Raw genomic sequence first — 27,823 nt, 5'->3', positions numbered from 1 at the left:
ATGTTTGCAACAGTGAGTGAGTGATATTTAAAAAATAAACCTGAATTTATTCTTTTGAGACAAACCCTGGTGTTTATTATTTCTCCAAACTGGGTCAGGAGATGGGTTGTGGAGGGAAGCTTTTATTGGGCCAGGGCCCAGTCTCCAGGCAGAAGCCCCTCAGTAGAGTCAGTGGCCTCCACTTGAGAATTGCTCCTGTAGGGCCTCCTGTATGCAAACAACAGACTGGTGAGCCTGGCGGATGGCAGCTGGGCAAAGTGCCTCTCCTGACCATCAGCACCTTTACCCCACCCTGGTAGGAAGGCCTCCCCTTTCCTCTCCACCAGGTTATGGAGAACACAACACACGGCCACCATCTCAGGGATGTTGCTCTCCCCCATGTCTAGCCGTGTGAGCAAGCACCGGAATCTCCCTTTTAAACATCCTAACGCACATTCTACCTGGTTACGAGCCCAGTTAAGGTGAGCATTAAACTGCTCCTTGCTCACATCCAGGTGGCCGGTGTAGGGCTTCATCAGCCACGGCATTAGGGGTTAGGCGGCATCAGCCACTATGCACACCGGCATGAGCACATCCCCAACCGCAAAGTCGTGATGCGGGAAAAATGTTCCTGCCTGAAGCCTCCGGTAGAGGTACGAGTTCCTGAAGATGTGGCCGCCCTGACCACTCAACACAATGTCAGAAAACTGGCCATGATGGTCGATCAGGGCCTGGAGGACCATAGAAAAGTAGCCCTTTCTGTTAATGAATTGGGCTGCTCGATGATGCGGTGCACAGATTGGAATGTGTGTCCCATCGAGCACTCCTCCACAATTTGGGAAGCCAAGGGCAGCAAAGCCGGCCATGACGCTGTCCAGATCTGCTAGACAGACGAGCCTGTTCAGCAGCTCAGAACTGATGGCCCTCACCACCTGCAGAAAGAGACAGACAACAAAATTTTAGAAGGGGTGCCTTATCTCTTAGGAGGAGAACCCACCACCCACCTTCCCTCTCAAACACCCTGGGAATCCCCTCCTCAAAACTCCCCCCCATTTTCCATTAAAAGCATTTTCGGAACAGAGCATCTAGATTGGCACGGACGCCTTTCCGCAAAAGTGCTTTTGCGGAAAGGCGTCCATGCCAATCTAGATGCGCTTTTCTGCAAAAAAGCCCTGTTTGCCATTTTCGTGATGGAGGCTTTTTTGCGGAAAACAAATCTGAGCTGTCTACACTGGCCCTTTTGCACAAAAGTTTTGCGCAAAAGGACTTTTGCCCGAATGGGAGCAGCATAGTATTTTTGCAAGAACACTGACAATCTTACATGAGATCGTCAGTGTTTTTGCGGAAATTCAAGCGGCCAGTGTAGACAGCTGGCAAGTTTTTCCGGAAAAGCAGCTGATTTTCCAGAAAATCGTGCCAGTCTAGACATAGCCAAGGGGTTTTACCCTTTTGGGCTGCCTTTTCCCCTCTCTGCAGCAGCTCCCTGGCCTGACCCTGTCATAGTAAAGAAAATATTCTTTTGCTTGGAGAATAGATCTCTCTCCTTTCATTGATTGCCCTGTTGAAATGAATGAGGTGTAAATGAGACTGAAAGGTGAGCACCTCCAGCAGCAGTTGCAATGGTGGAGAGAGGCTAGGAGCCAGATACAAGACAATACCTGTGAAGTGAAAAGAAGACTGGACATACAGACGCCTTGGGAGTCAAGCAGCAAGTGCCTGTCCTTGAAAGAACTCTCTTTGAAGCATTAAAAAGGTGAGGTGATGACTAACTGGCTGCACAAGAAGGATAAATATGAGGCATCTTGTAGAGGGACCCAGGGTTTTTGTCTTGTCAACATTGGAGCATTGATCCGGATCTGCAGAAGCCTGGCTCCACCCCTTCCCCATCTAATGCACCTGGCCAATGTAGTTAGGGGGAGCAACTATTGGTAACAACAACGAGTGTGCTTGTGTGTGTGTGTGTGTACACAAGAACATGAATGTAATGTATCATATGCATATGATAAAGTATTGATTAGTCTATGTATGTTCAATAAATGCAGTGTGTTACCCTATCCCCTAAAAAAGACCCTGTGTGCTTCTTTTAAGACCAACAGCCACTCCTAGGTGCCCAGGCCTGGTGCATCATTTCCCCGGGTTACTGAGTGACTGGCTGGAGCCAGTTCTGTATTGTCTCCTTCAACAACAAAACTGAACAAATGGATCTTGTGCCAACCTGGCTGTATGCTGGACTAGTGCTGTGTGCACCACGGAGTTTCCTGCATGGTGCCCACACAGGAGAGGAGAGGGGCAGTTTGAGTCACCCAGCTTTGCCCCTTCTGAAAAATAGGATGTCTTCCCAGTTCATGACAAGGACAAGTGTGGAAATGGAGCCTCTAACTGACCTGTTGGGTCACAGCCACTGTAACAACTTTGAGTGAGACCAGAGCAATGAGTGGTAGTTTTCCTGGAGAGAATCATGCTGTTCTCCCTGACACAGGATCAAACTCAAACCACAACAGTGAGAGTACTGTAGCCTAGCCACTAGACCAGCATTTCTCAACCAATGGTACAACTACCCTTAGGGGTACTTGAGAGAAGTCTGGGGAGTATTTCAACACAACTGAAACTCAGAAAAAATGGATTTTTTTGTATTAATTTTTACAATGCTTTATTATTTTTGTACTTCTTACACCCAAAATTTCATCACCCATCTTGCTACAATTAAATTGTTTAAACAAATGTGTTGCAATAGTAGAAAAAAATGGTGTGTCTGAAAACTGTAGGTACTGGGGGTACTTTAATATTTTTTTTAAAAGGGGGTACTTCATAAAAACAGATTGAGAAACACCGTACTAGACTGCCAGGAATGCAACAACAGCTCAGCTATACAAACCTTTCACAGGGCACTGTCTGTCCACTTGAGGAAGTGGGTCCATTCTCCCTGGTTCAGAGGGGACAAGAACAGAAACCAAACAGAACATCAGAACAGCCAGACTGGGCCATGCCAGGCATCCATCTAATCCAGGATCCTGTCTCATGACAGCAGCCAATTCCATTGCCCCAGAGGGGATCATGAGAACAGACAACTGTCGAGTGATCCTACCCCCATCACCCATTCCCAGCTTCTGGCAAACCCCAGCTAGGGACACCTTTCCTGCCTTCACGTTGTCCCCAATGGGGTAACCTGACAGCCCAACTTCTTGATGCCACAGTGCCTACCCCAATGAACCCAATATAGGCAGGCTCCCCAACCCAAGCCATAGAGGGAGGCTCAATAGTCACCCCCTCAGCCTAACGCAGAGACTTAAAGAGCAGGCCTGGGCCATGTAAGGCCGGCTACTCAGTTCTTCCCTCTCTCTTCCCCCAGCAATCACCATGGTGCAAAGCACAGAGAGATGGGGAGGCAAGGCAACATGTGGGGCTCTGTGGTGTAATGACAAGCATGTTGGCCTTCTAAACTGTGGTGCTCAGTGTGAACCACACCAATCATTCAAAGGTTGTGGGTTCAAATCCCACCACTAGCCCAGCACACAAGCAGATCAGCACATTTTTGTTACTACCCCAGAGCCTAAGGAGGTCCACAAAATCTACTAACTCTGGAACCCCAGGAAAGCAAATTTGGCCTATGGAAAACCCTGAACCTCAGTACTCTCCATCCCTTCCCCTCACCCTGTGAGTGCCAAATGAGTGAGGTGTCTCATTTGGGGGCCACATCATTGGGAGTTTTGGGAGGAGTTTTTTTGCTTCTCACTTCTGTGTTCCCTGATTTTTCTGTGGCTTAGTGGCCCGGAACCCCAAAAAAGGTTCTCCATGCCTGCAATAAAGAAAACATTGAATTTCTTTGTGTTGGACACAAATTCATATTTTACTTTATTAAAAATGAAGTTTGATCAACCAACTTGAGAAAGTTAAAATGCTTAATCTTTGTAAGAATTTAAATGCAACTCCCCAGCTGCAGCCTTAGCAAAATGGCTCAAATGTAATTTAAAAATTAATAGTGAGTTTCCATTAACAGGTAGTCTGCAGAAAGTTTTGGAGTGGGCGAGGCCTCAAGAAAGGGGTGGAGGCTTGCAGAAAGATCTGGGAGGGAGCTGGGGTGCAGAAACAGGCTGGGAGTAGGGTGTCTGGCCAGGCGGAGGGCGCAGAAACAAGGGAAGATGCAGTGTAGCCAGGAGAGAAGGTGCAAAAACAAGGGAGGGTGTCAGAGCAAGCTGAGTAGGTTGGGAGGGTGAGGGGATTGGGGTTGGGGGGGGTCTGGGGGTGAGGGGAAACATTCCCCAGCTTCATGCCCTGTGCAGCAACATCTCCAGCCACACTGTCCCTATCACCCCAGAGGGAGGCTCTGTTACTACCACAGCCCTGCCATGTAGCAGCAAGTCAACCATGGAGACCAGAGGCATTGCTGCTGCTGCTGCCACATGGCCTGTGGCCAGAGGCACTACTGCCACAGCCAAGGAGCACAGAGCTGGCCCCCAGAGGCATCCTGCCATGGTCACATGGCACAGGAGGCATGAAATTCTATGGCTGTGGGCACAAGACAGCTTTGGAGGCCAGAGGAGCAGCCTCAGCCCCAGCACTGCCTCCTCTCCAGTTGCTACATGGCAGAAAGAGGGGGCAGGGCTGAGCTCCTTCCCTGGCAGCATATGCCCATTAGGGGGCAGGGCCTGGCCCTGCCTCCTGGGCAGGATCAAAGCCCTAGGCAGGCCCCATTCTATCCATTGAGAGGCTTTTTCCCACCTCTAGTATAAGGTTTCTCTCCTGTGTGGGTTCTCCTATGTGCAACAAGGCTTGAACTGTCACTGAAGCTTTTCCCACAGTCAGAGCAGCAGAAGGGTTTCTCTCCTGTGTGGATTCTCCTATGGGTAAGAAGATTTGAGCTCCGACTGAAGCTTTTCCCACAGTCAGAGCAGCTAAAGGGTTTAGCCCTTGTGTGGGTTCGCCTATGGATAAGAAGATTTGAGCTCTGACTGAAACTTTTCCCACAGTCAGAGCAGCTGAAGGGTTTATCCCCTGTGTGGGTTCTCCTATGTCTAACAAGGTGTGACATGCGACTGAAGCATTTTCCACAGTCAGAGCAGCTGAAGGGTTTCTCTCCTGTGTGGGTTCCCCTGTGCAAACGAAGATTTGAGCTCCGAGTGAAGCTCTTTCCACAGTCAGAGCAGCTGAAGGGTTTTTCTTTTGTGTGGGTTCTCCTATGTGCATCAAGGCTAGAGCTCCAACTGAACTTTTTCCCACAGTCAGAGCAGCAGAAGGGTTTCTCTCCTGTGTGCGTTCTCCTATGGATAACGAAGATTGATCTCTCACTGAAGCTTCTCTCACAGTCAGAGCAGGTGAAGGGTTTCGCTCCTGCGTGGGTTCTCCTATGGATAGCAAGGTGTGACCTCTGATTGAAGCTTTTCCCACAGTCAGAGCAGCTGAAGGGTTTCTCTCCTGTGTGGATTCTCCTATGGGTAACAAGATGTGATGTGTGACTGAAGCATTTTCCACAGTCAGAGCAGGTGAAGGGTTTCTCTCCAGTGTGCGTTCTCATATGGATAAGAAGATTTGAGCTCCGACTGAAGCTTTTCCCACAATCAGAGCAGCTGAAGGATTTCTCTCCTGTGTGGGCTCTTTCAAGTTTAGTAAGAGTTGCACAGTCACTGCAAGCATAGGGGGACTGTTGATGGTGTATTTGCTGTTGAACAGTTGCTGTGTTTGTTTTCAACCCTCTGCTTCTGTGACTGGATTTACTCTGCCCCTCTCCTGGATGGTTTCCCTGCAGTCTTTTTGGGCTATACTGTCTCTTACAGGTCTCTCCTTGCTCAGAGCTTTGAGAAACATGCCCTTCAGATCTTCTCAATAGCATCCTACATGGATCCATTTGTTCTAGTCCTTCCTGCTGAAGACTCATCTCATGGCTCTCAGTCAGCCTTCCATCACCTGCAGGGACAGAAAATCCAGACACGAATTATTCCCTTTGCTAAGCTAAAAGAAAACTGTAAAATACAAAGAGAAAAGGGGAAATATGCCCAAAGAACAGGCTGAAGAGTCAGTGAAACTTGATGAAAATGCACAAGTGACACCTGCTGTGAGGACTCAGAAATTAGTTTCTGAGTCAGTATAGCTGATTGCTCACCTGCGTGGGTGTCACTGATAAGCTCCCCTTCCTCACAGCTCTGGAGAGCTGGGATCCACAGTTCCTCCCCCTGCTCCACCCTGGAGATCACATGAGCTTTGGAGACTGGAAATCCTGTTTGGGGAGCAATTAACCAAGTGCTTACCATGTTCATTAAGGTCTATGCCATTACTGCTTCCAGAGTCAAGATCTGAGTTGCCCACCCAGAGCAGCTCCTTCCCCACCTTGCAGAGACTGGGCTCTGGCTGGTACAAGATCCCAAGACACACTCACTGCAGGAAAAGTGCATCCCCCCACCCTGGGAAGACCCAGCTGATTCCCCAGGGGAGCTGAGCACTCTGCTGCACTCTCCAGGGTACAACTACATCTCCCTCATGAGCTGTTCCATCCCAGGGCAGGAACACACTGCTGAGAAGGGGAGATCTAGGGAGGATTTTCAGGTCTGACACCGAGGTCCCCAGACAGGGCTCAGACTCCAGCTGCCATATGGCAGGTCACTAGGGCTTGGAGAGGAAGGACTGAGCAGAGCTCTAACTCCCCAAGGGCTCTGTACACAAAACTCCGGGCTGGGGGGCTGGGCTCACCCTGCTCTCTAGCTCAGATGTTCTACTTGGGGCAGAAGGAAGCAGGGGAAGTTGTCTGAGCAGGAAAATGAACCCTTGGCTGGCTGCTTCAGGCCCTGCCTATGTTCCACGCTCCTGATCCCAACTGCCTCTGCCTGGGTGGACCCTGCCAGTTGCCCACAACAGCTGTCATTCCCGCAGCCAGCCAGGATGGAGATGGGTTGTGCTGGTACTCTGGTGTTTGTGAGAGTTGCTGCAGCTCAGCTCCTCTGCAGAACCCTCTGCAACCTGGGTTCTACTCTGCCAGCAGTAGCATTTGTGTGATTTCCCAGTCTCCCTCTTCTGGCCAGTCAGGCCTGCCATTTGGTGCCCCTCTGGGCTGCACAGAATCTACCAGAGGCAGGAAAGGATTCTGAGGTGGCACCTTCCTTCCAGGGACTCAGCACAATAGCAGAAGGGGAGCCTGCAGGCACTTACAGCAGCTGCACCCAGCTGCACAACTCTGGTACCTGCTTTTCCTGCCTGAGCCCTTCCACTGACACCTCCGGCCAAGGCACAACATGGGTAAGATGGTGGGGAAGCACAGTGAGAACTTGGCTGTGGGAAGAGCAGCACCAATGTTAGGTCCCTGAACTTGCTTCTCTTAGGTGGAGGCGTGGAGGGAAGAGTCTCTCACACAGGAGCCAGGATTATTTGGCAGATACTCCTGACGTTGGTAGTGGGGGCAATGAGGGATCCTGAACCAAACCCAACCCAGTTGCTCCAGAGCCCACTCAGTTTCTGTTACCCAAGGGGACAGAAATCCTTACCCAGCCAGTTCACAGCCTCATAATTCTCCTGCATCACATCCCTGTAGAGGGCTCTCTGGCCCAAGTCCAGCAGAGACCATTCCTCCTCAGAGAAATACACAGCCACCTCCTCGAAGGTCACTGGCTCCAACACGGCCATTTCCTGTCCCTGGCTCTGCAGACCAGGGGCTGAGCTGGGGAGAGACATGGATGTTTTGCAGGCTGGCAAGGGGAGAAGGGCAATTGGAGACATTTCAGGAGGGGCTTTAATCCTTTCCTCACCCCTATTCTGGCAGCAAGGCGGGAGGGAAGCGACTAGTTGAGTAGTTACTTGACTACCCAATAAGCAAATGCTGGTCAGGTAGGTGACTACTCGACTAGTTGCTTACATCTCTACTCTGGACCCTTAAAAAAAAAAAGAGAGAGAATTGATTTAAGAAAAACTGGATTTTGGCATCCAGAAGGGCTGTGTCTGGACTGGCAAGTTTTTCCGCATAAGCAGTTGCTTTTGCGGAAAAACTTGCCAGCTGTCTACAATGGCTGCTTGAATTTCCGCAAGAACACTGACTTCCTACTGTGTGAAATCAGTACTTCTTGCGGAAATACTATGCTGCTCCCGTTTGGGCAAAAGTCCCTTTTGCACAAGAGGGCCAGTGTAGACAGCTAAAAACTGTTTTGTGCAAAAGCGCGTCTAGATTGGCATGGACGCTTTTCCGCAAAAAGTGCTTTTGCGGAAAAGCATCCGTGCCAATTTAGACGCTCTTTTCTGCAAATGCTTTTAACGAAAAACTTTTCTGTTAAAAGCATTTGCGGAAAATCATGCCAGTCTAGACGTAGCCAAGGACTGTCAGAGTGAAGGGCCCCATTGGAACATATTGTAACAATAGAGATGGCACACACAGAAACCTTTACACCAAAATGTGTGATTAGAAGTACAAATATACAAGTAAAAAGCTAACTATTTGTATATACAATACAGTAATAGAAAAGTAAAATGTGTACTTCAGGGGTTGCAGGATGGGAAATGAATTACAGCAGTGTTTCCCAAATTGTGTTCTGTGGAAACCCAGGGTTCCGTGAAGTGAAAATAAGGAAAATTCCATTAAAACCTGAATTATTGTAAAGGAACAGAATTTTCATTCATTTATGAATTTCACTGAAAACAATTTTCATTTGTGTTTGCCACAATAAGTGTCCTTGTGTAATGCCATCTTAGCCAGAGAGTAGGGATGATGATGTCACTACCCAGCGCTGCGCATGCAGTCAGTCGGGAGTTCCAGAAAATTCTTTTGAGTTCAAAACAGTTCTGTAGCCAAATAAAATTGGGAAACACTGACTTACAGAAATATAGATTTTGGTAAGAAGTTTGCACATACAAAATGATTTTCAAATGTAGCTCAGTGCTTTCACATTTAATCACCTGGGCCGTAGTAATCATCTGGGAAGCAAAATCTACCCAAGTGGCCAGCGATGGGGAAAAGCACCAGGCTAATGGTGACCGTATTTCCCTATGTTTCTGTATTTACAACTGGTAAAACGACTACTATACAAGTGGGCTCAGCAGCAATCCATCAGAACTGAACTGCCCAACAGTTCAATTAACATCAAATCCCTGTTAAGCATAAGGACTGTGTAGCTGGAGCCTTCTTAAAATATAAAGTGTACAGTGCTCACTTTATTATAAATATATCCACTGTCAAAATGACAAACAAAAATGACAAAGGGTGAAGGAGACACCCCCTACACCTCTCTCACATATCTATGTGTCTGACAGAACTGTCTAGGAATTTTAAATGTCAGTTAATTGAATAGTCAGGTAACCTCAAGAATTCTTATTCTATACTCCCTGGGGGTGGGGCCAACAGCCAGCACACTCCAGTCTTACTTGGAGGAGCCCTCTGCTGGTGGGTAGGCGGCTGGGGAGCAGGGATTTGGCAGCAGCAGGACCTGCCAGTGCTGATGGGGAGACAGAAAATACAGGACTATTTACCCATTTTTAAGAACAAGTCAGAGCAGCTGAGGTTAAATCCAGCCCTGTCCCTTTAGCCCAGGACGTCTGCTCACTAACTAAAGTCCTGGAAAGGAGGCAAAACAACAGCTCTCTCAGGCAGCCCCCAGCCACTGAATCTCACCCCCTTGGACAGTGCCCACCTCTCAGGAAGGGAAGAGGCACCTCCTCCAGGCACTAGCCACCCACACAGCCCTGGCAAGTGGGCACTGCCACCCCCCATCCTGTATTTTTACAAAGACTGCAAATGTCTCTCCACACACACTGGAGTATTTTTGGGGGCGGGGGGAAGGCAGGGCTGCCCACAATTTACCCTGCTGCTTGTCCCAATTTTGCCCTTTGGCCCCTCTCTGGGCCCTGCAGCCAGTTCTCCTCACCCCCTCAGTCAGTTTGGCTCCTGCACAGACTGCCTCCCCTGCAATTTCATGCGTCATTTTCTCTCCACAAACTTGGGGGGGAGGGGATTTTTTGGGGTCAGAGGCTGCACACACGCAACCAAGAGAAGGAAAAAAATTTAACCCCTCCCCGCTCATGCGACCCTTGACTCTCCACATTCACCACACACGGGGGAGCGGCCAGGCCCTGGGGAGCGAGAGACTAGAAACCAGGGCGGGCTCCCCAGAGGTTCGGGGCCGGGGCCAGGCAAGGCCACCCGGGCCGCAGGTTCCCTGCCCCGCCTGACAGCGCGAGTGGTTCCCGTCAGACCCCAGCCCTGGGAAGAGCCCTGAGATGCCCCCCCAGCCTGGTCTCCCCCCTCCACTCCCGTCAGTTTAGCCCCGGGCAGCCCCCGCCCCGCACGCACCGGGCCTCAGAACGCGCTGCGCAGTCGCCAACCCAGCTGAGCATGCGCAGTAGCCGCGCTGCCTTCGCCATGCGCGCATGCGCAGACCGGGGCTCGACAGGCAGTTCCGGGTGCGGCGGCAGCTGCTGCGCAGCGGGTAGGAGGCGCGTGCCGGTCTCAGTTACGCGTGGGGTACGTGCGGGGAGGGAGTACAACGCCGGGTGCGATAAGCCCGAGTGCTGGGCTGAGACCGGGGGGGGGCCCCGCTGGCCCGGTGCGCATGCGCAGTCTGACCCAAACCCCAGCCTTTCGCAGCGCGCCGTCCGTGTTTTCAATGCGTTTCCCTCCGCGCGTCACTCCCGGCCCCGCTGCGATTGGTCCCTGGGCTGAGGCCGCCGCGGTGTTTGACTGCGCGCTGCAAAGAGGCAATAGCAGCAGTGCCCGCCGTGATCACTGCGCACCCTCAGGGCGGATGCTGAGGGGGCCGCTGGTGCAGTTACCGCCGCGCAGTGCCGGGGGGCGGAGGAGTAGAGCGAGGTGAGATGGGGGGGGCGGCGTGTTCCTCTGCGACCCAAATCTCTGGCTGCGGGCTGGCGGCTTCTGCCTGACCCGCCGCTCCGCGCAGCTGCTGCCCGGCCCTGGCTGGGGGCTCGGCGGGGGGGTTGTTTGTTTGTTTCTTTGTTTCCCGCCGCAGCACTTCATTGGCTCCCGGGTGCGCCCACTGCTTCTCGCGGTGGCAAGAGCCGGGCGCTGCGCATGCGCGGGTTAGGCATTCGGGCCTGACGGCGCGTGGCTGCGGGGCGGTTCGCTGGGGCAGGGGAGAGCCCTGCTCACTGTCTCAGTCACTTGCAGGGCATCAGTGTGGGAGGGGCACACGCAGGCTGAAGGGGTGGCAAGGCTGGGGGGGAGGGGCTGCAGCTCCGCTTGTGGGAGTTATTAGCTCAGCTGGGCTGGGGGAGGAGGAGCAATTGTCACCCACCATTCTGTGCTGCTTGTGGGTCAGGCTTTGAGTATTGGGACACACTATCTGGGGGCAGGGTTTGGGGCAGTGGCTCCTGCTGGGCAAAGGCCTTTCCTCCGGCCGGCTCAGTGCTGCCTGCCCCCTTCTCTGTTGTTAAATTAAAAAAATTCAGACCAGCATGTGTCGAATGTTCACGCTAGGCTGGGGGGCAGGGGCTGAGAGCTGGGTACGGGTCAGGGACACGCAGAAGGACTGCGAGAGAGGGCCACAAAGTGTGTGGGTGAGGGATTTGGACACAGGATCAGGAGGGGACTCTGGTATGACTGACACAGAGGCAGGGAGTTCTAGCTTGCCCAGTTGGTTGGGGGTGTCCAGTGCAGGCCCAGGCACGGGCAATGAGTGAGCAAATCTTTGGGGGATTTTTGGTTTTAATTTTGATATATATTTTTTTTTATCATCAGTGCTGGTACCTCACACACATGCCCTCCGGACCTGCCCCTACGTTTCTGAGTTCAGGAAAGTGAAACTACCCTGTTCCCCAGCCCAGAGGCAGCTATAGCAGCAGAGAGCCCTGTGGAAAATCTCAGGGAGGAAGTGACTCGTCCCGTCTGTCAGGAAGATTTTACAGCCCCTGTCACTCTGGAGTGCGGGCACAATTTCTGCTAGGCCTCCTTCAGCCATCAGTGCAGAGTCCCTGAGCAGCAGGGACTTCTCCGGCCCATTCGGCAGCTGGCAAACATGAAAGAACTAGAGAAGCAGCTGAATGTGCAGACAGCAAAGAAAGCGAGATGGGACAAGGTGTGCAGGGAGCACCAAAAGAACCTGAAACCGTTCTGTAAAGAGGATCAAATTCCTATCCGTGTGTCCTATCTGAGATCCCGGGCTCACACAGTGGTGCCCATACAGGAAGCTACCCAGGAGTACAAGGTACAGAGTTGCTGTCCAGTGTAATGGGAAATAAAGTTGGGTTTTAATTACAGGATAATTTCACTGACTGTTACCTGGCACAGGTGTGACACAGCTCTGTGAAGCCTTCATGGTACAAGAGATGCTGTAAAAAGTAAATACTTTGGCTGTGTGGCAACTTACATCAAGTCTTTACAGATACCTGGTGTGGGAAATGTTTCTCTCAGGTTCTGAATCCTGAAACCCAGCCCTCACTAGTGATGGCAGTGGTGTTTACATAAGGGAAGATGTTAACAATCAGAGGTTTAGATCACAGGAACTGCAGGACAGTCTATGAGAGTGAGCTGCCTTGGGACTGCAGAAGAGGAGGTTACAAGCAGTTACTGATTGAAAGAGAAGCAGTAAGAATCCGTCATTTGCTTTATAGACCCACAGTGGAATCAGAGCCATGCACAACACCCAGCAAGGAACAGTCCCTGCCCTAAGCAGGTTACAGTTTAATTAGACAAATGGTGGGAAGGGAAAGTGGGGTAGAAACTTCCTCATGGTCACTAAGCACATTACTGATAGAGTTTATCCCAGAACCCCAGTCTCTCCAGTATCAGTCCAAGGCCCTAACTGCTAGGTTACCCCTTCATCCTCCCCCCCGCCCCGTGCCTCACCATCGCCGAACAGTGTGGCCCTTACGAGGGAAAGGTGCCTTGCTACAGGACCCAGGCTTAGCAGGCACAGGCGACTTCCCACTGGGATGCTGAACTCCTGGCCTGCTCCATGAGGGATTAAACTCTCAGATGCTCCAGCCGGCACTAGAGGAGGTCACTGGGCTGAATGCTGTGTGGGACTCTGAGTGCCCTAAGTCCATCCACAGCAGGGCTGCAGGCTGCACAAGACCATGCCAATCACCCCTGGGATTCATCTTTGTTGTGGCAAGAGTTCAAACTGGTCAACTGCTGAAGTAATGCTTATTGGTACCAGTTACCAGTTAAACTCCCCACTGCCCCCATTCGTACCTGCTTGCCCCTAGCAGCTAATGTCAGTCTGCAGCTGCTGGGAGTCCTCACCTGCCGGGAATCCTAGTGACCACTCACGGCAGACCCTGTGAAAGAGCCCTGCCCCCAGGAGAGTACACATCCACTACCATCTCTTCCTGTTGGCATATTGACAGGTTGAAAATACTGTTGGGGTGTGTCTAGACTACAGGGTTTTGTCAACAAGGGTATGTCTAGACTACAGGGTTTTGTCGACAGATACTGTCGACAAAGCTTCTGTCGACAAAGAGCATCTAGACTGCATCCAGTTCTGTCGACAAAGCAAGCCGCTTTGTTGACATAACAGTGTGGACGCAAAGGACAGGGTAGATGCAATAATGCCTTCTATCGACAGAACTCTGTCAACAAAAGGCGTTATTCCTCGTAGAATGAGGTTTACATACGTCGGCAAAACTGCTGTGTTTTGTCAACGTTATATCAGCATAACTCAAAGGCAGTGTGGATGCAGGTATAGTTTTGTTGACAAAAGTCTACTTTTGTCGACAAAACCCTGTAGTCTAGACCAGTGGTCTCCAACCTTTTTACACCCAAGATCACTTTTTAAGTCTCAGAACAGGCGAAAATCTACTGCCCCGCCCCTTCCTTGAAGCCCCGCCTACATTACATGAGGAAATCTAATGTAAATGTACTGCGCAGGTGTGCAGTTCAGAGAGGGCTCAAGAGCTACTCTTAGAGCCCCTGAGATCTACCGGTAGATTGCGATCTACTGGTTGGTGAACACGGGTCTAGACACACCCCAAAAGTGGACTTTTGTCGACAAAACTATACCTGCAACATAACGTCGACAGAACTCAGCAGTTTTGTCGTCGGCTGTAAACCTCGTTCTATGAGGAATAAAGCTGTTTGTTGACGAGTTCTGTCGACAGAAGGTTTTATTGCATCTACACTGTCCTTTGTGTCTACACTATCATGTCGACAAAGCGGCTTGCTTTGTTGACAGAACTGGATGTAGTCTAGATGCTCTTTGTTGACGGAAGCTTTGTCAACAGTATCTGTTGACAAAACTTCTGTCGACAAAAGCCTGTAGTCTAGATGTACCCTTACTGATTAAATTGTAATCAGTTCCATGATTAGTATTTTTAACCCTTTTTACTGCCCTACTACCCACCTGCATCATTCTTTATGAAGGTACCACCATCGATCCGTCCCCCAACCTGACAGGCGTCTTGCTGTATCTGCTGTCTCTTCCTGTCTCTTTTTCTATGGACAAAGCCACGTCCAAGGCTGAATGCCTGCCAGACAGGGACAGAGCTCCACAAAACTGGGACTGTGCAGCTTAAAGGCAGACAAATGGGCTCCCAACATCTCATGGGGTTTACCCTGGTGCTTATTTCTGTTTCTTCAGGAAAAATTGGCTGCCCATTTGAAGACTCTGAGGGAAGAGAGAGAAAAGCTGCTGGGATGGAAAGCGATGCGGGAGGGGAGAATCCAGGAGTATCTGGTAGGTGCATGTGGTTATGAACCGACAGAGACTGGCAGTGGGAGAGCTGTGTTAGGAGGCAGACTCCTTTGTTGCCTTGGTGAGGTTGGGCTTGTTTGTGTCTCTCCTGGATCGTGGATTGCTGGGTTAGAACCATGTGAATACAAGCCTTGAGCTCCCATGTCAGTGCGTGAGTTAATGTCCAGCCCCTGTGACTTTCCAGAAATCCTCCCCGAGGGAGCTGAATGTCTCCATCAGGAGCTGTCTGCTGTATCTGCTCACCTGGTGCATTACCATGTTTGTTTCTTTTTCGTCCCTGAGTATCTCTGTCAGGCTGGTGCTGAGTCCTTCCTCCTGATGCTTTGGATCTGAATTCCCAGAGCCCATAAAAACAGAAGATGCTGCCCATGAGACATGGGGACATCCCTTTCATGTTGTGCTTAAAAGAAGCACCTGGGATCTTTTTCAGAGGGATAAGGCAACACGCCACATTTATTGAACATACACAGATCAATCAATATTTATCAGATGCATGTGACACATTACACTCATGCACTCTCTCTCACACAAGCACACTCCGTCTTGTTGTTACCAAAAGTTGCTCCCTCTAACTGCACTGGCCAAGTGAATTAGATGAGGGAGGGGTGGAGCCAGGCTTCTGTTGATCTGGATCGATGCTCCCATGTTGACAAGACGAAAAAACCCCAGGGTCCCTCTGCAAGATGCCTCATATTTATCCCTCTCATGCAGCCAATTAGTCATCACTTTGCCTTTCTTAATGCTCCTTCAGTGAGAGTTCTTCCAAGGGCAGGCACTTGCTGCTTGACTCCCAAGGCATCTGTATGTCCAGTCTTCTTAATGAGTTCACTTCACAGGTATTGTCTTGGATCTGGCTCCTAGACCTTCTCCACCCTTGCAACTGCTGCTGGAGGTGCTCCCCTTTCATTCTCCATTCACACTTCATTCATTTCAACAGGACAATCGAGGAAAGGGGAGAGCTTTAAAGACATTTTTTCTTACAAGATCTATACATATACAAAGGAAAGTGTCTCTTAATACAAAGTTATAGGAGAAATGTTACAAAGATTCTATAAGAACACTTAAAGATATATCTAAAAGGATAAGATCTTAATACAAAGTTACATGAGAGTGATAATATCATCCACATTGTGAGGGACATGGGGGCCAAAGGAAATGCTGGGAGAGGCACCTCTGACTCTTATCTACAGAATAGAGTCAAATGTCACAAATTTGAGGGTTTTCCAAGAATTTTTCCCTGCTGCATGCTCGGCTCCCCATGAAAGGGCCCCAGGTTCCATCCATGCCCCGACCAGCCCTTTCCCCTTTTTCATACAGAAACAGACACAAGTCGAGAGGCAGAAGGTTGTGGCTGAGTTTCAGCAGCTGCGGCAGTTTTTGGAGGAACAAGAGCAACTCCTGCTGGCCCAGCTGGAGAAGCTGAGTGAGGAGATTGGGAGACTCCAGACTGACACTGTTAGGAAACTCTCTGTGCAGATTTCCCATCTCAGCAAGCTGATTGATGAGCTGGAGGAGAAGTGTCAGAAGCCAGCAAATGAATTCCTGCAGGTGAGACTGAGGGAGAAACATCCCAGCTCCCCACACAGCGAAGGGAGGCTTCTGAACCACAAGCACTGGGGTCCAGCTGTCAGATCTGGGTGTAACTTGGTATGTGCATTGCTGCCATGTGAGTGACTTTTGTGCTTTGTAGAGTGACAGCCACAGAACTATTAAGGATGTCAAAGCCACATTCGCTCACAGGTTCCATGGCCCTGGGGACAGCACAGGGCCTCTCTTCCCCATATATTTGCAGACTCCCTTCCCTTGGGTCTCCTGTGTGTATCTGATGGGGCTGAGATTCTTTTCTGTCTTTTTTTTTTTTTTCTCTAGGACATCAGAAGCACCTTGAGCAAGTAAGTGACTCTCACTCCCCTCACACTGCACAGCGCAGGGAAAGGGCTTGGCGGTGATGTTAGCACCACATCTCCTGAGGGCTCTACAGCCAAATGTTCAATACAGACATCTCTGATTCCTTTAATTCTGAGGCTCTCACCCTTGCAAAGTAGACTCTGGAATTCCCCATTCAGGGCACAGTCTGATGTCAGATATTTCCTAGAGCTGTCACCTCCCTGGGGACTGGCTGCCTCAGGACTGTGGGGCTGGAACATTGGCCTGTCTGCTGGGATCAAGAGTCTGTCCCTCGTAAGAGCAATTTGGGCACTTTTGTGGAACTAGCTGGGGAGGGGAGAGCTTGTGTCCCATTCTAATTCCTAGGGGGCACCTCCTGTCCCTGAGTGTGGCTGGAGGCCAACAAATGAACTGGCCATCAAGGCTCAATTCTCCCTTTGTCCCCCAGCTGGTCTCTCCGGGCCAAAGGTGAAGAACAGCAATGGGACCATTGAGGGGAAGGTTGCACATCTCTGGGCTGTGTTGCTCCTGCTCTCAGGCTGGGAGAATTGGAGGAATTCTAACTCCAGACCTGTTGGAGCTGAGACTCCCTAGCCAGAAGTTATCAGTAAATGAACTACAATCACATGTAATTGTTTCTGCCAGGTGTGAGATGGGGCAGTTCCAGCTGCCGGAGGAGATTTGTCCTGAACTGGAAGAACAAGTCAGTTGTCTATCCCGGAAAACGATTGCGCTGTCGGAAACTCTGAGGAACTTCAAAGGTACTTAAAAGGGATGGAGGAGGGGTGAGTGGTTTAAGTATATGAGACAGTTGAATCTGGCCTCTGAAGCCAACCTTCCCCTGCCTCAATTCCCACATGGAGCATGATGGCCCCGTCATGCTGCTCTCCTTAGAGACACTGAGCGAACAGACCCAAGTACTTGCAGATAGAGCCAGAGGTTTGCAAACTCTGAAACTCCTGTTAGTGTCAAAGGGATTGAAATAGGTAAAATTACTGTCATGGCAACGCCTTCACTCAGTGCAGGTCTAGGTTATAATGAGGCAGTAAGTGACTGAGAGAAACCAAATGGGAGGAGGTGAGGAGGGAAAAGTAAATCTCACTGCTTTTTTCTCCTGGGACTGGTGTGAGGCTGCTGGGATGTTTGCTCCATTGCTGGGAAGTGCCTGAGTGAGAAAGGAAACAGAAGGTTTCAGACCTTTTCATATGAAACACCTGCATGTGTCTGTCTGGTCTCTGATACAATTGAAATGCAAAGTGCAAAATGGGGACATGGTTATGAATAGGAGAGCCTGGAATCTCACCTCTTATCCCTTCCCTCACCAGACACTCTGCCCTCTGCACTGGAGAGAGCAAGAGAAAAATCAGTGGGAGCTTTCAGACAAGGTGAGTTTCCAGGTGGAGATTCTTTAACTGATCAGAAAATTCCTTGTGAAAACATCTTCATGGGCTTGTCATTAAAGTTACCAACCAAACCAAGTAACCACGGCACGCACAGCCCTAAATCTCATCCACTGATCAGTGAGGAGACCCAAGGGCAGTGGATTGGAGACCTGTGGACATGTTGAGAAACACTTCTGTCTGGGGTGTGATACTAAAGGGGTGAAGTTAAAGCACACAACGGACAGCACCTTCAGGCTCAGATTTCACTGCTTGGTTGGTTTCAAACAATAAATAGGCTGAAAGGTTGAGAGTGGTTTCCATTATATCAGTCAGTTTCTGGCGAGAAACTGCTGGATCCCCAAGGGCTCTTCAGTTTAGTGCAAACCTGGGGAAAATATATTCCATGGGCTGGATCCATCAAATCCAGCCCATGGATGCTGGGGGGAGCTATGGGCTGGTTTTGTTCTTACCACATCCCATCTGCAAGCCACTCCAAAAATGACTGAGAGCCCAGAGGGAAGGGGAAATGCTTCAGGAGCTGCTTCCAACTCCAGGACAGTTTAATTGGTCGGATCCTGGCCAAAAACGATGCACCACTCCTCCTTCTCCCTTCCGGCTCGTAATTATTTACACACACACATGGCCCTGCAGCCTCTGTGAGGTTTGGGCAGGCTTCCTGCCTGCCTGAGAGAGGTGCTTAGCTGCTATCCAGATAAGTCTCCTGTCCAGAGGTTGTCTCTGACACCCAAACCTCTCTTTTCCCCTCCTAATCTCTGCTCCCTGCTCCTGCTCCCCACTCCACATACACAAACTCTCTCCCCTCCTCTTGCGTCTAGTATATGCAAGAGCTCTCAGTGGTCAGAAATAAACAGCACCTAAGTCACTTTCTCTAAATTAAAGTTACTTTAAATTTCTAATGAGTAGTTGGCTAATCCAGTGCCCCATATCACACCTGCCTCCTTCACCCAAACTCCCTCCCAGAGTTCTCTCTCCCTCCTGCATTCCAATTCCTTAACCCAAGCTCCCTGCTTCTTCCAAAGTCCATCCTAAACCCTGCATTTCCTCCACTAATGCCATAGAAGAGTGCAGCTCTCAACCGCTTTCCAATTTCTTGGAGTGGCCTCCATCAAAATGTATTGCCCACTCTTGGTCAAGTGGCTACAGCTCAGTGAGAGCCAATAACTGAAAGCTGAAGCCAGACAAATTTCAGGCTTGAAAAGAGGCACAAATATTTGATAAGGAAGAGGATTAGCTGTTGAAACAAATGAGCAAAGAACTTGTGGATTCTCTATCTCTTGATGTCGTCAGATCAGCACTGGGCAACTTTCTAGAAAACATGCTTTGGGGGAAGAGAGCTTTGTGCTTGGGTACTTGGGCTAAGTGTAATAGCTTGTGCCACAGAGGAGGTCAGACTGCGTGACTATGGATATCTTCTGATCCCATGAATCCGCTAATTTCAAGATTTCATCCTGCACACACTCACCTCTCTTGTTTAATAATCACCCGCATACTTAACTTCACTTAATCTCTGGTTCTCACATGTGACAGAGACTTTATAAATCTTTTCTACAACAAAGTTTTTGTTGTGAGTCAACCATTGAAAACTAGCGGTTTTTAATACAGCAGCCTAAATTGAATCTATGTCCATGTTCAGGCAGGTGAATATGTGGGGTTTTTTTTTTATTGGCAACACTGGGTGCTGAGAACTGAATCCCATTGTTGCAGGTGCAATAATGTTGGAACTCAAACCAGGTACTGAGAGAAATGAATGTTGCTTTGGCATCTAACTTGGGTGTGGTGTTTATGGAATATCTAGACTCAGCATTTGCCCACAAGTGCTAGACTCTGCCAATGTGTGTCACCAGGGACAGAAGCTTAGGAGAATGGGGGTGTGAAAAGGATTAAAAGATCCTTCTGACATGTCTCCAATTGCTCTTCTTCCCCTGCCAGGCTGCAGAACACCCACGTCTGTCTCCAGCTCAGCCCCTGGCCTGCAGAGCCAGGGACAGGAAATGGTTGTAGCGGAGCCGGTGAACTTCCAGGAGGTGGCTGTGTATTTCTCTGAGGAGGAATGGGCTCTGCTGGACCCGGGCCAGAGAGCTCTCTACAGAGATGTGATGCAGGAGAACTATGATGCTGTGAACTGGCTGGGTAAGGATTCCTGTCCCCTTGAGTATCAGAAACTGGGTGGGCTCTGGAGCAGCTGGGTTGGGTTTTGTTCAGGGTCCTTCATTGCCCCTGTCCCCCAATATCAGGAATATTAGCACGAGTAATCCTGGCTTCTGTGTGAGACAGTCCACTCCATGCCCTCTCCCGGGGAAGCAGGTTCAGGGACAGAATGATGGTGCTGCTTTTCCCACAGCTGAGGTTTCAATGTCCCCACCATCTTGCCCATTGGCTGCATGTGTTGGGATGTTAAATATTGATTAATTGAATAGTCGAATAACCTCATCGATGCTTTTCGGTTAGTTGACTATTCTATAGTCTCCAGAAGGTGGGGCCGGCAGCCAGTGCATTCTGGCCTCACTCCTGAGGAGCCCCCTGCCACTTCACATTGCTTCCTCTGATAAAGAGGCAGCAGCTTGGAGTGTTGGGTGGGAGTTGGTCTGCAACGAGAAACAGTTTAAAATCCAGCTTCCTGGGCAGACCAGCTGCCTTCCACCCAGTGCTGCTGCCTCTGAGAAAGAGTTAGCAGTGTGGAGTGGCAGAATCCCCTGTCTGGGGGGTGTCAGAACTCTGAGACCTAGCGCAACCCATAACTGAGCCGGGCTGCCTGCCTGTCCAGCTCTTAAAATAGTTTAAATGAAGAGCTAGAGTAGGAATAGGTCAAAGCTGGCCAGCCTGCTAAAAGATGTACTGGTGTGGGGGGAGGCAAATGCATGTAGTATTAACCTATAAGCTTTTTCCTCTTGATTAATCAGTTATACTAGTGAATGGAAGTACCAGGCAGGAATGGCAAATACTGGAATTGTGGGGCTGGGTTCAGCTGTTGTTAGTGTCTGCAGAGTACCCTTTTGCCAGTGGGCTGAGCCCCTCAGAGTCCTTTCCTGCCTCTGGTAGATTCTGTGCAGCCGAGTAGGGCATCTGATGGCGGGCTAAACTGGCCACAAGGGGAAGGCTGGGAAACTACACAAAAGGCTGCTGTTGGCAGATTAAAACTGAGGCTTCAGAGTGGGAGCTGAGTTGCAGCAGCATCCACCAGCAGAGAAGCAACACAGCCCATCTCCACCCTGGCGGGCCACAGGAACAGTCTGGCACTGCCCTGGCTGGCCATGGAGCGGCAGCTGTTGTGAGCAGCTGGCAGAGCCCACCCAGGCGCAGGTAGTAAAGCATAGTGTAAAGCATGAGTGTAAAGCATAAGCAGGGCCTGAAGCAGCCAGTCAGGGATTCACTTTGCTGCTGAGACAACTTCCTCTGCCGCCTCCTAGCCCAGGTAGAGCATCTGAGCCAAAGAACAGGGTGAGCCGAGCCCCACAGCCAGTGTCTTTGTAGACAGAGCCCTTGGGGCTCTAGAGCTTAGCTGGGTCCTTTCCCGCCAAGTCCTAGTGATATGCCATGTGGCAGCTGCAATCTGAACCCTGTCTGGGGGCCTTGCTGTCAGACCTACAAATCCTCACTAGGGCTCCCCTTCTGAGCAGTGTGTTCCTGTCCTGCCCTGGGATGGAGGTAATGTAAGGGACAAAGAGGGAGACTGAGGAATGGCCCAGCTCATTCTAGGGTATAACTAAGGCAGAGGGGATGCACTTTTACTGCAGATGAGTGTGTCCTGGGATCTTGTATCATCCAGAGCCCAGTCCCTGCAAGGTGAGGAAGAAGCCTCTCTGGGTGGGTGACTCAGATCCTCGCTCTGGAAGCAATAATGGCACAGACCTTAATGAACAAGATCAGCACTTGATTAATTGCTCCCTGAGTAGGATTGCCAGTGTCCGAAGCTCATGTGAACTCCTGGAAGGAGAGAGGGGAGAAGCTGCAGATCCCAGATCTCCAGGGCTGTGAGGAAGGAGAGATCATCAGTGATACTCACACAGGTGAACAATCAGCTAAACTGACTCTCAAACCAATTTGTCCCCCTCATTGTGTGTGTCACTTCTGCATTTTCATCACGTCTAAACTACATCACCCTTCAGCAGAGGTGTGTAGATTAGGCATGTCGATATTGCAAATGAAGCTGGGATTTAAATATCCCATACTTCATTTGCATAATGGTGGCTGCCATTTTTTTCGAAAAAGCCCCATTTAAAAAAAAAATAACAAAAAAGGCAGTTTAGACGGAGATCTTTTGAAAAATCCTGTAAACCTCACTTTTTGAGGAATACAGGATCTTTTGAAAAAGGGTTTATTTTTGAAAAAATCTCTGTCTAAACTGTTTTTTTTGTTTGTTTTTCCAAAAGCCCCATTTCAAAAAAACCAGCAGCTGCCATTATGCAAATGAAGTGCAGGATATTTAAATCCCAGCTTCATTTGCAATATTGATGTACCTAATCTACATCCCTCTGTCAACAGAGAGGTGTAGTTTAGACAGACCCCAAGTTTTACTGACCCTTCAGCCTGTCTTGACCTCCAGTCAGAAGGTGGCTGACAGGGGAAAGGCTAGATTTTTGCCTTTGGGAAAGGGTTATGGGGAAGGAGGATGAACTGAGCTTTTGATTATTGAACCTTTCCAGTAATTCTTTGGGTATGTCCCCCATTTCCTATTCCCCATTGAGAATTTTTTTCCAGTTCAGCACAGTGAAAGATTCCTGTTTGGATTCCCTCTGTCCCAGCAGGTGAGGGGATGCGGACTAAGAACAGTGAGAGGATTCTTCAACAAGAAGGACCAGAGCAAATGGTTCCATGTGGGAGGTTACTGGAAAGATCTGAAAGCCCTGTGCAGGGAGACACCTGTGAGAAACAGTGTAGCCCACAAAGGCAGCAAAGAAACCATCCAGGAGAGGGACAGGGTAAATCCAGTCACAGAAGCAGAGGGGTGGAAGCAAATACAGAAACTGTTCAACAGAAAATCCCCCATCAACAGTCAGCCTGCACTTTCAATGACTCTGAAACTCCTATTAAACATGAAAGAGCTCTCACAGCAGAGAAACTCTTCAGCTGCTCAGACTGTGGGAAGAGTTTCAGTCAGCGCTCATGCCTTATTGATCACCAGATAATACATAGAGGAGAGAGACCCTATAACTGTTCCAGTAGCGGAAAAGACTTTGAACACAGGTCAGATGATGATAAACACAAAAGAGCCCATACAGGGAAGAAACCCTTCAGCTGCTCAGAATGTGGGAAAACCTTCAGTCGGAGTTCAAAGCTTGTTTCACATCGGAGAACCCATACAGGTGAGAAACCTTTCAGATGCTCTGACTGTGGGAAAAGCTTCAGTCACAGGTCAAACCTTGTTGTACATAGGAGAACCCACACAGGAGAGACACCCTTCAGTTGCTCTGACTGTGGGAAAAGCTTCAAGGAAAGGTCAAGTCTTGTTACACATATGAGAACCCACACAGGGGAGAAACCCTTTACGTGCTCTGACTGTGGGAAAAGCTTCAGTCAGACTTCAAATCTTATTGCTCATAGGCGAACCCACACAGGAGAGAAACCTTTCCACTGTTCTGACTGTGGGAAAGGCTTCAGTCGGCGCTCATGCCTTATTGATCACCAGATAATACATAGAGGAGAGAAACCCCATAACGTCTCAGATTGCGGAAAAGGCTTGAAGCACAGGTCAGATGATGTTAAATGCAAAAGAGCCCATGCAGGGGAGAAACGCTTCAGCTGTTCCGACTGTGGGAAAAGCTTCAGTCGGAGTTCAAGCCTTGTTTTACATAGGAGAACCCACACAGGAGAGACACCCTTCAGTTGCTCTGACTGTGGGAAAAGCTTCAAGGCGAGGTCGGACCTTGTTAAACATGTAAGAACCCACACAGGGGAGAAGCCATTCGCCTGCTCTGACTGTGGGAAAAGGTTCAGTCAAAAGCCAAATCTTGTTGCTCATGGGAGAACCCACACAGGAGAAAAACCTTTCCACTGTTCTGACTGTGGGAAAGGCTTCAGTCGGCGCTCATGCCTTATGGATCACCAGATAAAACATAAAGGAGACACACCCCGTAACTTCTCAGATTGTGGAAAAGGCTTCAAACACAGGTCAGATGATGATAAACATAAAAGAGCCCATACAGTGGAGAAACCCTTCAGCTGCTCAGACTGTGGGAAAAGCTTCAAGGAGAGGTCAGGCCTTGTTAAACACAAAAGAACCCATACAGGATAGAAACTCTTCACCAGCTCTGACTGTGTAAAATGCTTTAGTCACACTCACACTTGATTCATCACCAGATGATAACAAACAAGAGCAATACTTCCTAACTTCTTTGATTGCGGAAAAGGCTTCAAATACAGGTCAAACTTTATTCAACATAACAGAACCCACACAGGGGAGAAACTCTTCAGCTGCTCTATAGGGAAAGTTTGAGACTGAGTTCAAATCTTGTTAGACATCTCAGAACCCACACACAGGAGAAACCATATAAACCTGAGTTCCCTTTTTTTGAAGCCTGGGTAAAATACAGCCTGTGAGCTGGATCCAACCTGCTAAGCCATTAGATCTGGCCTGGAGAGGGAGCCGGGTTCCCCAGGCATGTTCCTCTGCAGCCATGCAAGCCACTTAATTAGGAATGTTCAATTTAGTTGTGTCAACTTATCAGCTATTTGATGGAATTTCCCTGCATTAGTCAATACAAGTATGTGTACACTTGCATCCTCTTTCGATAGAGGGATGCAAATACAGACAATCGAAATTGTAAATGAAGCTGGGGTTTAAATAACCCACGCTTCATTTGCATAATGGTGTTATGGTGCTATTTCAAAATAAAAATGCTATGAAGATGTGGTTATTTAAAAAGAAAGCCCTTCTTCTGAAATAACTGTTCAACCTCATTTTATAAGTAATAAGCATGTGGCCGGCCAGGCAGGCAGACTTGGCTGCTAGTTGGGAAGTCTCCTGGCTTAGCCTTCCCCTGGCACTCCATTCCCCAACCCTTTGCCCTGCCCCCTCCTGTATCCATACCCTTTTCCAGGTCTGAAACCCCTGTCTCCTGCTCCAGATCACAATCTCTTCCTACCCTACGTCACATCCCAAAAGCCTGCATCCCAATCCCCTGTTCTAGGTCACAACTGCCTCCTTCACCCAGACTTCCTCCCAAACTCAATTCTCCCTCCTGCAGGCCAGTCCCTTACCCCAAGCCCCCTTCTGCATCCAACCTCCATCCCCAATCCTGCACCTCCTCCATTAATAGCATGGAAGAGTGCAGTCCTTGGCCACTTTACAAAATCTTGGAATGGCCCCTCATCAAAAAACATTGCCCAGCCCTGCTTTAACCTCTATCTTAGCCCTGAGGCCCTTATCTCCAGCCCCACCCCAGAGCCAACTCTCATACCCCTGCTCCTCAATTCTTTGGATTGCACAATGAAAGGTTAAGGGCTGGAGCAAAGTGCTAGTCTCCAGTCTTGCCACATGAACTTAGTTCCGTGCACCCATTTGGAAATGGTATGCCACACATTTCCTCCTTATTGGTGCCCCTAACAAACATCATTCTGCACAGGTGTGGGAAAAATTCAGTGGACCATTGTTTATGAATGTCCAGCCTGTAATACAAGACATCGGTCCTTGTTAGAGCTAAGAGAAGCCACACTGCAGATAAACCCTTCAGCTTCTCCTGTGCCACAACCAGCATCGCTCCTTCTACAGAAGGTGGTTATAAAAACCAGTTTCACCAAATCCAAGCAGGTTCTCACGATCCCCAGGGATTGGCCACACTTTCAAGTCCATTTATACCTTAAAGCCTACGTACAAGAGCACACTGCCAGTCCTTTAGAATGTAAAATCAAAAGATTGATCACTAATGAAAGGAGGAAAATGTTGAGACTAAAATTGTTAAAGGAAGCAAACTACATACACCAGTTGCAGGGTTCAGGTTCAGGTTTTACCTGACACAAGTAAGACTACTCATATGCACCCCCCTCAGCATGGAGCCCTGGGCAACCGCCCTGGTAGCTCAGGTCTCAGAATGGCAGTGCCTACAAAGATACTGGTTTGAAAGGAAAAGGTGATGGGGCTATTAAAAGGCTTCTTCATTGGCAGGGTCATTGTGCTGGTGGATTGCTTATTTTGTGGATGACTGGGTGCTTGCACATGCAGCTGAGCTTTGCAGAGCAGAATGATGCAAGTCGTGAGTAACTCAGCACTTCTGGAAATGGGAGTGGAATAAAAAGTATATTTTCTAAAAAAAAAAAAATCCTACTCGAGTAGAAGTCGAAGTATTGCAAAAATACATTACTTAAGTACAAATATGCAAAAAGTGTACTTGTTATATAACAAAATATTTCTACTTAAGTTACTTTCCAAGTCTGGCAGGGCACTCATTTACTTAAAGGGGAATTAGCTCAAGTGGCAGAGTGCTTGTTCAGTATTTGATAGGTAGTGTGACTGATACCCCCATTCTCCAGTAATGGGGAGTCCCCTTTTCACTGACCGAGCCAGACAAAGGGACTCTAGGGACCCTCCCTCTTCCTGCTTGCTCTCCATAAGGAGATAGCGACAGGCCTAGGGGGGCAGAATTGCTCAGGTGGGAAAGTAGCAGCTGCCTCCCTTAGGCTGAGGCATTGGCTGCTTTCTTGCTGACCTATTATGACAGCCATTTGCCCCTCCCCACAAAGCTGATTGGCTAGTAGAGAGCGCCACTAAAGGGCACAATCACTTAGCACCCTGTCATGCACTGAGTGATTGAGCAGAGCATTGGGAGGGACTTGATGGCATCTTAGCTGTAGGTCAGGTCACCCACAGGGTCCCTGAGCACCACAACTTAGAAATCCAAGACACTTTCCATTGTGCCACAGAGCCCCACATGCTGCACAACCTGACATCTCATCGCCCTGCTTTTCAGCATGACAGTTGGTAGGGTAGAAGAAAGGGAAGCCAGGTCTGTCTTTTTGGGAGCCCTAGTAAGAAAAGAGGAGTTATTGGAAGAGCTTAGCCCCTGAGTTGACTCTTCCAGTGAAAACAAGGAATGACACTGCCCCTGCCACTGGAGAATGTAGCATCAATCCCATTGCCTCCATCATGCAACCCTAACCTACCTCCCTTGCTACCAGGGGCTGTGTATGTGTCTGCCAGGGGTAGGGAGGAGGGATGTGTGTACCCAGCCAATGTGAGAGGTGTGCCTTTGGGGGAGAGGATTTCTGTCCCTCCTGCTCCCTACTTGTCTGGCCCCGGTGGCCTAATGGGCAAGGAAAAGGTGGGAGGGAGGCAGGCTAATCCCATGAACATGATTTGTCAGTGCCAAGCATGACATCATAATCAAACATGGGAGTAATTCTGGGTTACCAGAAAGATCCTTGCTACATGTCAAAACCTGGGATTGAACCAGGGGCTTTTAGGCTAAGGGTCACCCATCTGAGCTACTTTGGCTGCTGTAAGTGAATGTGTCTGGCCTGTAATTCTGTTTGGGTACGTCTAAACTACATGCCTCTGTCAGCAGAAGCATGTAGATTTGTTTGTTCAGCAAAGGCAAATGAAACCACGATTTAAATGATCACGGCTTCATTTACATTTACATGGCTGCCGCGCTGATCAGCTGTTTGTTGGCTCACACGCTAGTCTGGACGTTCCCCTTGTCGACATCAAAGCCCTTTGTCAGCAGCCCCAGTAAACCTCATTCCACAAGGAATAATGGGACTGCCGACAAAGGGCTTTGATGTCGACGGGGATCGTCCAGACTAGCGTGCAAGCCATGTAAATATAAACGAAGCCGCAATCATTTAAATCGCGGCTTCATTTGCCTTTGCCTATCCGTCTAATCTACATGCCTCTGCCGACAGAGGCATGTAGTCTAGACACAGCCTTTCAGATGTTTGGCAGTCATGCAGCCAAAATGGACATTGTCATGCACTGCCCAAGAAGGCAAGACTAGCCTTTCCACAGCA

General features: G+C 49.3%; 2 protein-coding genes across 10 annotated transcripts; one reads left to right on the top strand and one right to left on the bottom strand.

The window, feature by feature from the left end:
- Positions 1-17: 17 nt before the first annotated feature.
- LOC102453374 (uncharacterized) lies at positions 18-10,379 on the bottom strand. 5 transcript variants are annotated; one of them, XR_012898249.1, is made up of 6 exons: positions 10,238-10,379; positions 7,449-7,621; positions 6,077-6,190; positions 4,699-5,880; positions 2,855-3,775; positions 18-911 (listed from the first exon to the last, which is right to left on the bottom strand). XR_012898249.1 is itself a non-coding variant. In XM_075912602.1 (6 exons), exons 1-6 carry the CDS (start codon positions 10,306-10,308, stop codon positions 889-891), a joined length of 1,611 nt encoding a protein of 536 aa, XP_075768717.1. In that variant the 5' UTR covers positions 10,309-10,379; the 3' UTR covers positions 18-888. The 5 variants fall into 5 exon arrangements, 4 of the variants coding, with proteins under 4 accessions (XP_075768717.1, XP_075768718.1, XP_075768714.1 ...); XM_075912602.1 differs by having other exon boundaries at positions 2,855-2,902; XM_075912603.1 differs by lacking the exon at positions 2,855-3,775.
- LOC142821488 (uncharacterized) lies at positions 10,263-27,506 on the top strand. 5 transcript variants are annotated; one of them, XM_075912523.1, is made up of 10 exons: positions 10,263-10,373; positions 11,639-12,104; positions 14,478-14,573; positions 15,909-16,139; positions 16,461-16,483; positions 17,124-17,239; positions 17,804-17,863; positions 19,811-20,011; positions 21,775-21,888; positions 22,624-27,506. In XM_075912523.1, the coding sequence occupies exons 2-10, from the start codon at positions 11,916-11,918 to the stop codon at positions 24,111-24,113; spliced, it is 2,520 nt and encodes an 839-aa protein (XP_075768638.1). In that variant the 5' UTR covers positions 10,263-10,373; positions 11,639-11,915; the 3' UTR covers positions 24,114-27,506. The 5 variants fall into 5 exon arrangements, with proteins under 5 accessions (XP_075768638.1, XP_075768639.1, XP_075768640.1 ...); XM_075912524.1 differs by having other exon boundaries at positions 10,340-10,408; XM_075912525.1 differs by lacking the exon at positions 10,263-10,373 and adding an exon at positions 10,504-10,753 and having other exon boundaries at positions 22,627-27,506.
- Positions 27,507-27,823: the final 317 nt, after the last annotated feature.

The sequence above is a fragment of the Pelodiscus sinensis genome, chromosome 31 (genome assembly GCF_049634645.1).
Source record: "Pelodiscus sinensis isolate JC-2024 chromosome 31, ASM4963464v1, whole genome shotgun sequence".
Lineage (NCBI taxonomy): Eukaryota > Metazoa > Chordata > Testudines > Trionychidae > Pelodiscus > Pelodiscus sinensis.
This window is presented reverse-complemented; position numbering and strand designations above follow the sequence as displayed.

Bases quoted from the DNA above. Each gene is read 5' to 3' on its own strand.
- LOC102453374 (XM_075912599.1), bottom strand. From the start codon at position 10,308: ATGGCGAAGGCAGCGCGGCTACTGCGCATGCTCAGCTGGGTTGGCGAC. The intron at 7,622-10,237 runs GTGCGTGCGGGG...GTCTCTCCCCAG, and splicing joins GCAGCGCGTTCTGAGGCCCG to CTCAGCCCCTGGTCTGCAGA. The intron at 5,881-6,076 runs GTGAGCAATCAG...CTGTCCCTGCAG, and splicing joins TATCAGTGACACCCACGCAG to GTGATGGAAGGCTGACTGAG.
- LOC142821488 (XM_075912523.1), top strand. From the start codon at position 11,916: ATGAAAGAACTAGAGAAGCAGCTGAATGTGCAGACAGCAAAGAAAGCG. The intron at 16,140-16,460 runs GTGAGACTGAGG...TTTTTTCTCTAG, and splicing joins CAGCAAATGAATTCCTGCAG to GACATCAGAAGCACCTTGAG. The intron at 17,864-19,810 runs GTGAGTTTCCAG...TTCCCCTGCCAG, and splicing joins AGTGGGAGCTTTCAGACAAG to GCTGCAGAACACCCACGTCT.